This window comes from Rhinolophus sinicus, linkage group LG01 (assembly GCF_036562045.2).
Source record: "Rhinolophus sinicus isolate RSC01 linkage group LG01, ASM3656204v1, whole genome shotgun sequence".
Classification (NCBI taxonomy): domain Eukaryota; kingdom Metazoa; phylum Chordata; class Mammalia; order Chiroptera; family Rhinolophidae; genus Rhinolophus; species Rhinolophus sinicus.
Genome location: NC_133751.1, coordinates 50172260 through 50185716, shown reverse-complemented (window position 1 = coordinate 50185716; position 13457 = coordinate 50172260). Strand labels below are relative to the sequence as shown.

At 45.7% G+C, this 13457-nt stretch overlaps 2 protein-coding genes across 11 annotated transcripts in view; one reads left to right on the top strand and one right to left on the bottom strand.

Annotated features, from left to right (window-relative positions):
• Nucleotides 1-13457, bottom strand: part of ST6GAL1 (ST6 beta-galactoside alpha-2,6-sialyltransferase 1) — a 133182-nt gene that overhangs the window by 107133 nt on the left and 12592 nt on the right. For 6 of the 10 annotated variants that reach the window (XM_074329231.1, XM_019752125.2, XM_074329230.1 and 3 more), the window contains exon 1: nt 4101-4550. The exons of 1 other annotated variant lie outside the window; for it this stretch is intronic. The gene's annotated coding sequence lies outside the window, so the exon portion shown is untranslated. Of the gene's footprint in view, nt 1-3524; nt 3769-4100; nt 4567-13457 lie in introns of those variants that run through there. 3 more of the 10 variants (XM_019752120.2, XM_074329232.1, XM_019752123.2) reach the window with 3 other exon arrangements.
• Nucleotides 10995-11249, top strand: LOC109458441 (small ribosomal subunit protein eS27). The gene has a single exon (XM_019752090.2). It carries the CDS (start codon nt 10995-10997, stop codon nt 11247-11249), a length of 255 nt encoding a protein of 84 aa, XP_019607649.2.

Here is a 13457-nt window from a genome sequence, read left to right as displayed (position 1 = left end):
TATCAGAATCAGAATACACGCAGTAGACATGCAGACAAACAGGAAAAAATGTATTTTCCCCCATTTCGATTCTTATTGAACAAATCTCTGACATCAAATCTGAGCAAATTTTCAGGACTCTAATGTTCCCGAAGATTACTGTGGATTTCCTCAATGAATTTTTCCTGTCATTTTTAATGCTGCCACATCCTCACATTTGTAGAGAACCACATTCTCTTTGAAGCCTTGCCTCTTCCACCCTCTCATTTACACCTGCTCTTGTTTGACACATAAAGAAAACGGGGACCCTCCCCCTTTCGCCCCCCGGCCAAGAAGTCAATATTGAGATAAATTAGATCTGTTTTCTGTCCGCTCCTGAGGGCAATTTCTAAGGGGAGATCCAAATGTGTTTTGAACAAGGGCCAGTTGTGTTCTTTGTAACTTCAGGCTGAGCACAGGACACACCCACCCCCAATCAGTCTGCTTGTCAGTAAATACAAAATGAAAGAAGGGAATGACTTTAGGTTTCACTTTAGGCCTGAAAATTCTGGCTTTGTTTTTCATTTGGTTTTTACTAAATTTATTTTCCTTAGAGTCACACACACTTCACTACCACCCAAAGGCCCCCTTTAGAATTTGGCAAACATTTATACCTCTTTGTGACTAGGTAGGGTCTCCTTGAACACAGGGCTTATCCTCTGGAGTTATTCCCCCACCATCATTCTCTACCAATTAAAAAGCTGATGAGGGCAGCCGCATGGCTCAGTTGGTTAGAGCGCGAGCTCTGAACAACAGGGATGCCAGTTCGATTCCCACATGGGCCAGTGAGCTGCGCCCTCCACAACTAGACTGAAGACAACGAGCTGCTGCTGAGCTGCGGGAGGGGTGGCCGGATGGCTCAGTTGGTTAGAGCGCAAGCTCTCAACAACAAGGTTTCTGGTTCAATTCCCACATGGGATGGTGGGCTGCGCTCCCTGCAACTAAGATTGAAAACGGCGACTGGACTTGGAGCTGAGCTGCGCCCTCCACAACTAAATTGAAGGACAACTACTTGGAGCTGACGGGCCCTGGAGAAACACACTGTTCCCCAATATTCTCCAATAAAAATTAAGAAAAAAAAGAGTTTAAAAAAAGCTGGTGGGCACCCAAGCCTGCCAAGAGGTCTGAACATTCGTAAGCATGGGTCACATGACTTCATACCCATAACTCCAAGAGATATATATGCATATATGTTCTCCCTCTCACATTGTGGATGCAGCCTGCTGGTTCTCAAGTAACACAGGAGACAGGAGAGATGACCCAAACCCACCCTGCTCCTCTGATTCTACTAAGGCTTGAGCATCCTCCACTCCAACTAGAACAGCTATGCAAACACTGAGTAGGAGGGACGCTCACTGTACAAAAAAGGAAACTGGAGTCCAAGAAGTTACGTAGCACAAAGAGCTAAGTGGGTTCTCTCTCTTCTGACTTCTTGCTGCCTTTTACTTTATGACTATACTTAAAGCAGCTCCCTACTAGGAAAAAGGAATATGTGGGAGCCTGGGGCAAGAGTAAAGTGAATCATTTAGTAAGCACTAAAGAAACCTGATCCCCAACGATAGCTGTAATAATACTCCTCGCCAGATCTACCAGTGGGATCTGTGGCTTTGTTTAATAACCCAAACCTATCTGAATCCTTAAGCAATTCATTCTCTGACTTAAGGGTGTTGTTATAACAATCATCATGACTTTGATTTTACTGTGGGGTATCAACAACAAAAACTCATTTGGCGCAACAGTTTCCCATTTATAAAAAAAAAAAAAAAAAAAAAAAAAAAAAGGCACTAAAAGCCGACATGATGCTTAGGCAAGTGTCCTTAGGCAAGTAATTTCTCCTCTCTGCGCTTCTGTTTTCCTGTCTGGAAAATAAAAGGGTCTGACCAGATGATTTCTGAAATTCCTTACATGGCTAGCATCCTGATGAGAAAGCTATACTCAAGTGCCACGTGGAAGCACCACAAAAATGAAATACCCTGGGAACCTTAAGAAAAGAAACAAGTGTAGCCAGGAGACAGGGACAAGGGAAAACAGACTCTAAGTGTTTTTTGTTGTTTTTTTCCTCCTTAGTTTTCCGATTTTTCCTCTGCCAAATACAAAAATAAGGTACTTCCCTGGAAGTCTCATTAAAAAAAAAAAAAATTAAATAAAAGCAATGGAAACACTGCTTTGTTTTACAAGTGGCTCAGGAGTAGTCCACTAAGAGACACTTTCTTCCCAGTGGGCTGATGTCAACAGCCCATGCTTATGCCCAAACAAAGGCCTCCTGGCACAGGGATGAGAGGCAAAACATCTAAGACTCCATAGTTGGCCCTATTCCAATTTGAGGGGAAGGGGGCAACCAGGAAAGAAAAAATAACTAAGCTTATGAAAGGCTAGAAGGAGAGTAAGGAATTACTAAATCTATCTTTTTCTCAAATGAATAAAGAACTCTTGAAAGGGATAATGGAAGGGTGCAGCTTTCTATCTGAATTACTTTCTTTGTTTAACTCTATTCTGCCTAAGGCCAATGCCTTTTAAGCCAACCACAGAATCCTGGTTTTGCCTTTGGTTGCCTGCACGGCTGCGTGCAGTGTGGGAGTTGGGAGACCCATGCTCAAATCCTCTCTCTGTCCCAGATTTCACGGGGTTTAAACTTGGACAAGTGGCTGAACCCTCCAGGTCTCTGTTTCCCGCCTATAAGAGGATTCAGTAGATGCTCTGCAGACTGAATAATAGTGGTGTGGGGCTGGAGACCCCCCAGTTCTCCCCAGGGACAGGTTACTCTCTAGTGGTACCTGCCAAGGATTGCTCAGCAAGCACACTCAGGCAGTGGTGCCTCCATTCCTGCGCAGACCACCTACTCCCACAACCTTAGGGGTTTACTCTTGCACCAACACCATCACCTAAAAGGCAAATTCATCCTCCCAACCATCTCACTGCTGATTGAACAGGTCTGATTAACCAAAATCTGCAAATCTGAGCCGAGCCTATGTAAGCAAAGAAAAAACAAAACAAAACAGAGATTTCTTTCCGGACCTCGGAATTTCTCTCAAACTCTGACAGAACTGGAAATGATAACGTCCCCACCTAGGAGGTCTCGGCTGGCCTTGTAAAATGCGTAACGAGCCAAAAGGGGCCAATAACACCGGGGCTGGCTAGACGCATGGACCTACAATGGAAAGCGCAAATGAAACCCAAGACTGCGCCAGGCGCTGTTTAAATTGGACGGTTCTTCCTGCAGGCTGCGGAGGCGCTCGCGACCTCCTAACAGGGCAATCGCAGGCGCGCAGGGGCAATCTTGTGCTAGGCACGGTCTTTTAGTTGGAGGACCCATAGACCCTTAATTCAACCCCCGTCTCTAAGAAACCTCCGTGAGGTAGAAGTGATGAGTTGTCCTGATTATATCAAGTAATATACCACGGCCGGGGACAGAGTCGGCCTGCGGTCATCTTTTTCATAGTTGCTTTCGTGTTGTGCTTTCCCTTTCATAAGTCTAGTACTTTGGTCTGATACCCAAGTGGTGGTACCTTTTAAATGTCTCTGTCGTCCATCTCCAGCAAGAGGGTCCCCCAAGCGCCGCTCCCTTCCCCGCGGCTGAAACAATGGCCGAGTTTCGCAGGGTGGCTCCTAAGGGCTAGCTGTGCGCGGGGATCCTAGGGCTGGGCGCACGTGCATTTGTTATGGTGCCTGTGTCCCCACCCCTGCCGTGGGCCTCAGGTTTTCGGTCTGTAAACCCAGAAGGCGGGATCTGAAAGAACCCGGACTCTGCAGGGCATCCCCACCCCCTTCCTTACAGACCGTGCTGTAGAGAAAGCAAAGCCAGGTTCCTGGTGGTCGAGCGCACGTGGGTTTGTTGTGGGTTCACAGGCTCCTGGAGCTGGGGAGAAACCAGGGCGGCTCCTCGACCAGGACAAAAATACAGACACCCCCAGCCAAAAGGTAGCCAGCCCGTGCTGCGAAGGCGGCTGTGGTGGCGCTGGACACCGATTCCCCGTGCCCTAGCTGTGCCTCGGGCCCCGCCGCTCCCCTCCCCTCCCAAGCCCCATCGCATCACTCCTCCCGGGGGACCCGGGCTGCACCGCCGCCCACCGCACCCTACTCACTCGTTGCGCTCCGGGCGACGGCTGCTGCTCCGCCTGCTCAGCGCCCCAGCCTGCCGACAGCTGGCTTCCTTTGTTTGCGCCGGGCAGTGCCCCCAGGCGTCTTCCCCGGCCTGCCCAGCCCAGGACACCCCTCCCCCAGATGCCTCCCGACTCCTTGCAGGGTCGGGCAGGAGAGCTCCGGAGCTGGAAAACCCACGCAAGAGTCCAGAAAGGAGAGTCTGCTGGGGAGCAGCAGGAGGTTTTAGATAAGGGGTGGAGGGGACTGGGGAAGGAGGGAAGAGGGGCACGTTGAAGGGGCGGGGAAAGCAAGCTGTCCCCGTTAGGCAAATAGTCGGGAAGGCTGGGTGGGTCCCCTGCCAAATCGAACCCTAAACCCGCCTGGCCCTCGGGAGGACGCTAGAAATCGGGCCTCGGTCGGGATTGGGGGATGCCTGGTTAGGGTACCGTGTGATGCTGGGACCCTGCCTCCCCGGAGGATGGCAGACCGGACGGAACAAGGGGGAGGCGCAACCTGGCGGGGCAAAGATCCCCAAATGATGTCTGTACCTCCACCCCACAGGTCCGGAGACTTGACCTCCGGTTTTTCGTCCTAACAAGCCAGAACTGTAATCCTGGCTTGGCTAACGACTGACTGCGTGACCCTGAACAAGTCACTTAACTTCTCTGAGCCTCAAATTCTTCCTATGTAGCACGGGAGGCAATCTGTTTCACAGGATTAGGCAGGAACCTCCCAACGTAGGGCGCGGCGTGTACTAGGTGTTCTCAAAGGCAGCAGATAAAGATGGGTTAGGAGTGTGGCCGAATCCCTGCACATGGAGATTTTCACCCCAAGCTATATGCAGCTTGGCAGACGCGTGGCCTCAGGTAGTGTGAATCGGAAGGAAGGGAGCAGTTTCCTTCCTTTCACTGCTAGAGGATGGAGAGAGGAAACTGCTTGTTGAGTAAGCACTACCTCTGCATAATGGCCATCCCTGGTGTGCCCGGGCTGCTTCTGTAAGACAGAAAACCGCTTTACAGAAGGGCCAGAAGCAGACTTGTGCCACCACTGGGGCTGAGAGGGTGTGACTCCCTGAGGAAATCATCTGCCAAATGTCTCGAGAGCGCCCTCTTGGCCCCTGGTTCTGTGCCTGCAGGGAAAGGGGTGTGGCAGGGAAGGATTGACAGGAGAGTGGCAGGTAGTATAGGTCCTCTGGCTACACGAGGTGGGGTGGACACCGTGAGTGTTTGAAGCCCAGTCTCAGAACTCTCTCTCTCCAAACTGAGGTGGGCACTCCCCACCACCAACCTGGGAAAGGGGAGATGAAATCCTCATCTCATGCCCAACACCCTTCTTGGAAACACTGCTGCCTCCCTCCCCAGCTCATGGATCCCTACTATTGTTGCTGCTGGTCCTTCCCAGCTGCTGGGGAGGCATTACTGATCTTTACAAAGAGCTCCAGTTGGAGAGGCTGCCAACCCGAGTGAATTCAAATCTCTGTGAGCAACGTAACTGTGTGTTGGTGTGAGTTCCTGAGCCTCTCTGAGCCTCCTTTACCTCTTCTGTAAGGTGGAGATGTTAATGACAGTGTTGTTCTTGGAATTATGTGAAATAATCTCCATGAAGCACTTAGCTTAGGATCTGGCATACAGAAAGTGCTCATAACAGTAAAATGCATGCATAATTGAGTGGAAGCAGACAAACACAAGACTATTCTGGGAGATTCTAGACTTTATTCTGAGAACATTGGGAGCTATTAAAAGATTTTATGCAGGGGCATGACGTGCATCTTTGTGTTTTACACTAATTTCTCTGACAGCATACTGAAAAATGGATAATGGGAACAGAGACTGCAAGCATGGAGTACAGAGACCAGCTTGGAAGCTGCCATTGATGGGAATATATAATAAGAGCTGTGGCAACGACGGAGGGAATTTAAAAAGAACATCCAAATAATAGCTACTATTTGTGGAGCAAAAACACTGCTTATTATATTGCCTCACCTCATCATAAGATAGGTGGTAACCTTAGCCCATCATATGATTAAGGAAACTGAAGTCATCTAGGAAATAGAAGAGAGAGAATTTGAACCTTCTTCCACATTCATTAAAAGCCTTAATCATTTCCTTCTTCTACATAACTTTTGTATCAATACTACTTAGGAACCAAGAACAAGAGACAGAGGACAGCCTTTTTTTAGAAGGTTGTCCAGTCTCCACTTCACAGTTGTCTTTACCAGAACTCCAACCAAATTATGGAGAAAACGAAAGAAAAGTCTCACTCTGGATTCTTAGCTTGCGGGATTTAGATGTCCACAGATGACAAGTTAAGCCCAAGAAGTGCCTAGGGCTCTGAGGCAAGAGAGCAGGCAAGTAGGGGTGCCCTTAGCAAATTTCCAGGGTGGGAGCAACTGTGGAGCTATTCCCTTTGGGGGCTGCCCCCTCAAGGTTGTTGTCTGGTTAATTGGAGCCATCTGACCCAATGTGAGAGGCAGGAGGCTGACCATTAGTTGGGGGATGGTCCTGTCCTCCCAGCTTATTTATGGGGCTTCCACACCTATTGTCTCTGGGCCGCCTGCCTTGACAGGGTGTTTTCCTTAAGAAGTACAGATACCTACTTTCCCTCTGGACACTATCGCAGCCCTCAGCCCCTCACAAGTTCATGTTTATCCATGAATAATACTTTACGTAATGCGTTTCTTGGTGATCATTTGAGGCAGTTTACTGGCTAACGCAAATACTGCCCTGCTTTATAATGTTCATTTTCAACAACCCACTTGCAGACAATATTTTCATCGCACTCTTGAATTGGAGATGTTATTAAAGTCTTATGGGGGGAAAGAGGAGGGTCAGGCAGTTGAAAGTGTCTTCTCAAACCCTTCTTCCTTACCGCACTAAAAGTGCTCCTCAAGGCCCTTAGATAGCCCTCCCATGTCTCCTTCTCTGCATGCTTTCAGCACCTACTGTCTAATATGAGGGTAGCTCAGGGTTAAAGGAACTGCTCTGTGGTCTGTCTATGCTTCCTGCCATGGACCTCAGTGCTGCCAGCTTCACAGATAAAGATACCTACACACACCGCTAAATCTATAGAACCTAAGTCAGAAAATAGAAATAGAGTCACAGCATCTCTAATTTAGGCACCCAGGGACTGTTGCTCCTGCTGTCCCTGCACAGATGGGCCAGTGGAGCTTGGACTGGGAACAGGAGAGAACACTGGACTAGAGGGCAGAGGCTTAACACTATGAAGACAGGTCTCATGGGAGGACCACAACCTCAGCCAAGGAAAATGGTGGTCCCATAGCCCCTAGTACAGCAAGCAGTGGTGTGGTGACTCCAAAACCTCACTAGGGTGTGAGCATAGTGTGATGAGGATAGGTCACAGAAATGGACCTATTCTGTGGTCACAAGTATGGTAGGACTGCACTTCACCCAATCAACTTCAGTGTCCTAGAAGAGACAAGGAAAAACTAAGTCTCCATTATCAAATCACTTATGTTTTAGCAAAATATCTCCTAATTCACAGTAGTAATAATCACCACGTACTGAACATCTACTGTGGACAACTGTCTATGTGCACGTCCTAATTCAATCCTCACTTGGGGGAGGAGGTATCATTTTAGAATCCCACTGTACTTAAGGCACCTTGAGCTCTTCCTGTTCTTGTATTAAAGCCAACTTTAGCATGAGATTAATGCATGAGGGCCAGGGGAGGACTACGACTCTCACTCATAAAAAGTGAGAGAAGCTTTTACAGGAGGTTTCTTAAAGAGACAAAATGGTATTACACCAAATACCCTGAGGCAAGACTTCCTAGTTATCTGCTTACAGCATCCCTTTCTGCAAAGTTCTTCTCCTGACAGTCACCCTCTCACACTTCTACACCTCCCATCTCAATAACCCCCACTTTCCCACAATACTCCTCCAGCTCACTCCTCATCAAGGTTCTTCCCTCAGGATGTCACTTTCATTTTAATGTTAATTAATTTTCATTTCAATTAATTTTAATTAGCCCCGTTCAGTGACTCCAAAGGGTGTGAGAAAGTGGGAAGCTACAAATAAATAGATATATACATACATACATACATACATACATACATATGTACATGCATACATACCTAAAGACAATCCACATGCATATACTAGATCTTTACATTTACACATAGCCTGCATATACAGTATCCCACTTGAGCCCTCTTCAGACTCAGAATAGGTCATGAAGTAAATAAGGCTCTTTATCATCCCCATTTACAGACGAGAACCCTGGGGCTCAGAGGTAAAGTGACTTCCTTAAAGTCTATTAGTGAATGTTGAGCTATGTCTTAAAACCAAGCCTTCTTTCCTTCATACTACATCTGGTCCCAGGGCTGCAAAAGGCTGGGAAAGCCCAACAAACTGCCAGTGACAGTTCACAGGCTGCAGCTGCCAAAACTGCTGCCCTGCTGCCTGGGGGCAGGACTCATAAGCCATACCCAGGAGACCAGAAGCACCAAGAATGGCAGTAAATACAGGGGCAAGAGGACTCTGAGGAATCAAAGATGCTTATAATAAATTCTCTCAAAAAGATCCAGGAAATTGGCTTATCTCAAGGGACATCTACGAGAACCAAAGTGGAAGCTGCCTCCTGTGACTCGAGAATGACCGTCTGAAAAACCTGCAGTAAGGGTCAGGCTTTGTGCAAAAGAAGTTTTTGTGTAAAGAAGTCAATGAAACTTCTTTGAAATTAACAAATGTTTGGGGGGAGAAAAAAAATCAGCATTTGATGCCTGTTGGTGATTTGTCCCACACCTGTTTCTGTACTCATGTTTTTAGAAATCTATTTTTAATAGTTTTTTCCCCCCTATTTTACAGATGAAGTTTGCTTTGGGAAATTTAGAAAAGTCAGACAAATGTAAAGAAGCAAGGTGGAAAAATTGGCATTCTATCAGTCGTGTTGTAGAAAGAACCTCTAGCCTAAGAAAAGTCTTATGAGAGTTTATTTGAGCCAAACTGGTGACAATTGCCAGGAAGCAAAATCTCAAGGGATTGAGAAAATGCTCTGGAGAATGGTAGCTTTACAGCATGGGTGTCCAAACTGCGGCCCGTGGGCCAACTGCGGCCCGCAATCCATTTTTTATTGGCCCGTAGCAAATTCCAAAAACATATTTAGTTTACTTAAATAAATCAGGTGAGGCAATATGTAGTTCACCTCGAGTGAGTGGCCCGGCTGTTTGTGTATTTTACTACATATGGCCCTTGGTAAAAAACGTTGAAAAAAGTTTGGTCACCTCTGCTTTACAGCTTATTTTATACATTAGAATCAAAGAAGATGTAAGGAGGGTTACATGAAATTCATTGACAGTAGATTAAGGAGGCGGGAGAAAGCAGGGAAGGAGGGTTAGGGGGGTGTGACTCTCTGAGATTGGATAAAAAGTAAAACACAGAGACAGCACTTCTTTTACATTGGTGAGTACCGGATAGTTAATATTTACAGCATATACAGATGGTATGTTGGCAACAAGATAACAATGAATGGTTCTGTGGTCTTGAGCTCTGGTGAGAGGTTGTACCCTGAGGAGTCTGAAACAGGGGATTACTCTGACATTTCAAAGGTAGGTTATCTTAGATGCAAAAAGGTAATAGACAAGCTCTCTTAAGGTAAAGAATGACCTTTGTCAAGGAAGCTACAGGTGTGCCCACCATGACTGCTTTTAGTTAGAAATGTTTATGTTCAGATTGTCCTATGTGCTTACTTTGTGTTTCTGAGTTTATAAAGCCCATCATTCAGGCCTCATCTTGAGCTTCTCAGGTTTAATACATGGCCCCTTTTTCATCCACAGTCACAAGCAGAATTAACCTTTTGGCCTATTTTCTTCTAGTCATTCCCTGTATATTTTTCTAGAACTTTCCATAGTTGAAATAATAGTGTATATAAGCATTTCCTATATACATTTAACAAATTATTCATTCATTTCAGCCCTTATTAGATGCACAGCAAACATTTTTAGGCAAGTTATTAATGGTTTATTGCACCGTTGGTCACTGTTCGAGAGACGGTTTAGTTTGGTGGCTAAGAGAACTGACTCTGCAATTAAGCTGCCTGAATTTGAATCCTGATTCTGCTACCTCCTAGCTGTGTGACTTTGGACAAATTAATCTCTCTGGCCCTGTTTTCTTATCTGTAAAATGAGGATAGTAGTATCTACCTTACAAAGTGGTTCTAAAAATTAAATGAGTTAATTACATTAAAAGTGCTTAAAATAATGTATGTCATGGTCAGCACCGAGTAAGTGATAGCTATTAGTAATATGTGAGTGCATCATAAATTATTTAATCATTCTGCAGCTGGACATTAAGGTTGTTTTCAATTTCTCCACTAGTATAAATAGTCCTTCAATAAACCATTCACTGCACACATGACGGAGGAAAGGGGGATTGAAACTCCATTGTGAAGGCATTTGAATGCCATGATAAGGCATTAAGAATTAAGAAACTCAGGGTAAATGATCCAGGTGGAAAATATTCCTTGGGAGGAGGCTTATGATCGACTTGAAGAGATGATATTTATTTCTATTTGACAAACATTTACTGAGCATTATGGGCCAAGAAAGGGTCTAGACTAGGTCAGGGAACACCAAAATGAATAGAAGATACCAAGATGAACAAGTCACAACTTCACTTTCAAGGAGCACTAGTAAGATTTACAAAAATTTCACAATCTTTACCTCCAAGGAGGATATTTTCTCCATGACATATATCTATGCATCACCGATGTGGACCGAGGTTACAAAATGCCTAATTTCAAATGACTAAAACAGCAGAAAGTAGAAGCTCAGTAAATCCTCCCTCCTCTCCTCATCAGGAAGGCTTAATCACGAATTCCTGCTTTCCTTTTTTGCGGGGATGATGCCCCCCCCCACACACACACACACACACATGAACATGCCCCTGGCTAAGGATCTCCTGCATCCCTCTCCAGAAGAGGAGAATAGGAAACACAAGAGGAAGTGCATGGTGCAGAGCCCCAGTTCCTGTTTCATGGATGTGAAATGCCCAGGATGCTATAAAATCACCGCTGTCTTTAGCCATGCACAAATGGTAGTTTTGTGTGTTGGCTGCTTCACTGTCCTCTGTGAGCCTACAGTAGGAAAAGCAAGGCTTACAGAAGGATGCTCCTTCAGAAGGAAACAACGCTAAAAGCACCCTGAATTAAGATGAGTGAGGACCCATCCCAATAAACACATTTTGGATACATCCCCCCAAAAAAATTCCTGCTTCACAGAAGTGCTGTGAATATTACAGATGGCATCCATAAAGCTCTTAGTACAGTGTCTAGCACATAGTAAATGCTCAACAAATAATAGCTAACAGTTACTGAGGACTTGCCCCTGCCAGGCGCTACATCAAGCACTTTTTAAACATTCTATCATTAATTCCCTTGCAGCAACTCTGTTAGGTAGACACTCTTAATTTTATTATTCATATTTTATAGATGATAAACGAACTGTAAATGACTTAACCAGGGTCACACAAGAAGTGATAAAACTGGATGCTTAACCAAGGCATTTGATTAATTACACTAAGCTAATGGCCAGTGTTTGATTCCGTTGACTTAGACATTCAAAGGATTAGGCCATTGTTTATTGTGCTTCTTTTACAGATGTATTTTACACATCACTCCCCAAAGAGAGTTGGTGTTTTATGAGAGAAGCCACACAGTACACAATGCACTGATCCAGGGAGCAACAGGCCTGAACTCTACTCCCTGCTGCCATAATCCAGCTTGAAGACTTCAGCCAAGGCACATCTCCTTTACTACTTCATGAAATGAGGTCAGTTGCACCAAATAATTTTTTGTTTCCAAATCTGACTGACCTTTGGAAACACCTGCAGAAATTATTTAAAATATAAATTCTATTCCTTCATTCCCCCAGGGCTCCTGGCATCTGTCACTGCTAACACGCTCCCCAAGCAATGTCAGTGGTCAGCAGGATTTGCAGATAAGTCCCTGGGTTACTTCTAAGTCTCTTTCTAGGTTGTCCCAGAGAAGTTCCTCCACGGGGTAAAAATCTACCAACCACGCCTGAGCATGTGGTGCTCCACGGCCAGGGGAGCCTTCTCTCCTGGGACTGCCCTTCGTGAGAGACCCTTTGCCAAGGGCTTATGACCTATAGACAGCGGAGACCTGGCTGCAGACTTAGCTACCCTCTCATTGGCTATCGTCATCAGGAATTAATTGACCACAAAGAGCTGGGCAATAACATTTGGAAAAGGCCACATTTCCCCAACACTGGGATAGTTCCTAAAGTTCATATGTCTCCTGGGAAGCTACTTCAGCTTTCTAACCCCTCTTTGTATAGGGTACAATACAAAACCTTCGTAGCTTCCCACAAGAAACCCATGTGTACAGACAGCCACAGCATTCCTCTGCCAGCAGCTGGTGAAGAGATGGATGATTTGAATTAACCAGTCACCAGCTCTGCTAGGGTCGACGTATGGGGACGATCAGGTAGGCATTTGGGAGCAAGGTTCAGTGCAGGGAGTAGCCCCTGAACAAAGCAGCATTCCCCATGACAGCCTTCCTTGGTGATCCCATAAAGCTCTCAGCTCTCTGGTTCAATCAGTGAGCAGATGGTTTATAACGGTGATAACAGCCTGCACCTCTCTAACCGAAACAGAACACCACACAGCCATGACCGGAAGGCCTCAGGATGATTCCATCCAGAAGGCAGGGACACCAGGCCAGGCCCACTGAGGCAGAACATTGGTGTGTGTTTGTGAGGGTTTGGGGATGAGGTGTACAGGTGCTTATATGAAATACAAAGGGTGACAAAAAATGTATACACATTTTAAGAAAGGAAAACTGTACTAAAATTATAATACTCAATATATACTGATAACAAAAGATGAATACAAGTCACATTTGACTTCTGCAGTTACAAGATGTGCTCAAAGTGGTTACCATCAGCGTCCAGATACTTCTGATTATGGTGAACTACTGCTTGAGCAAAGTTAACCAAAGTGCCCACTTGTACACATTTTTGTGGCACCCCCAGTATATGCCGCTGTATTAAAAGGGCTGCATCAAACTGGCTTGGGGTTCCATCAAGTGGGCTGTAATTCCAGGGAGCAAGGGAAACCATCTATCACATCTCTTTGGTCAGTTCCTCTGTGAGGCCTTTTTCAAGCTTACAGGAAGGATGGACACTAGGAAACTCATTTCCTTGCCCAAAGTAGATACAAAGGTCGTAGGTTCACATTCAGAGTGAACTTCACAGGAGGGATTTTTATTGCGGAATCTGAGACTCATCTGATGGTTGGGTTAAGAAGAAAGGGGCACAGTGCACCTGCTTGGTTTTACTTTCTGCACCTTAATATGTGCTGTTCACTTAGAGGACTTCCAAG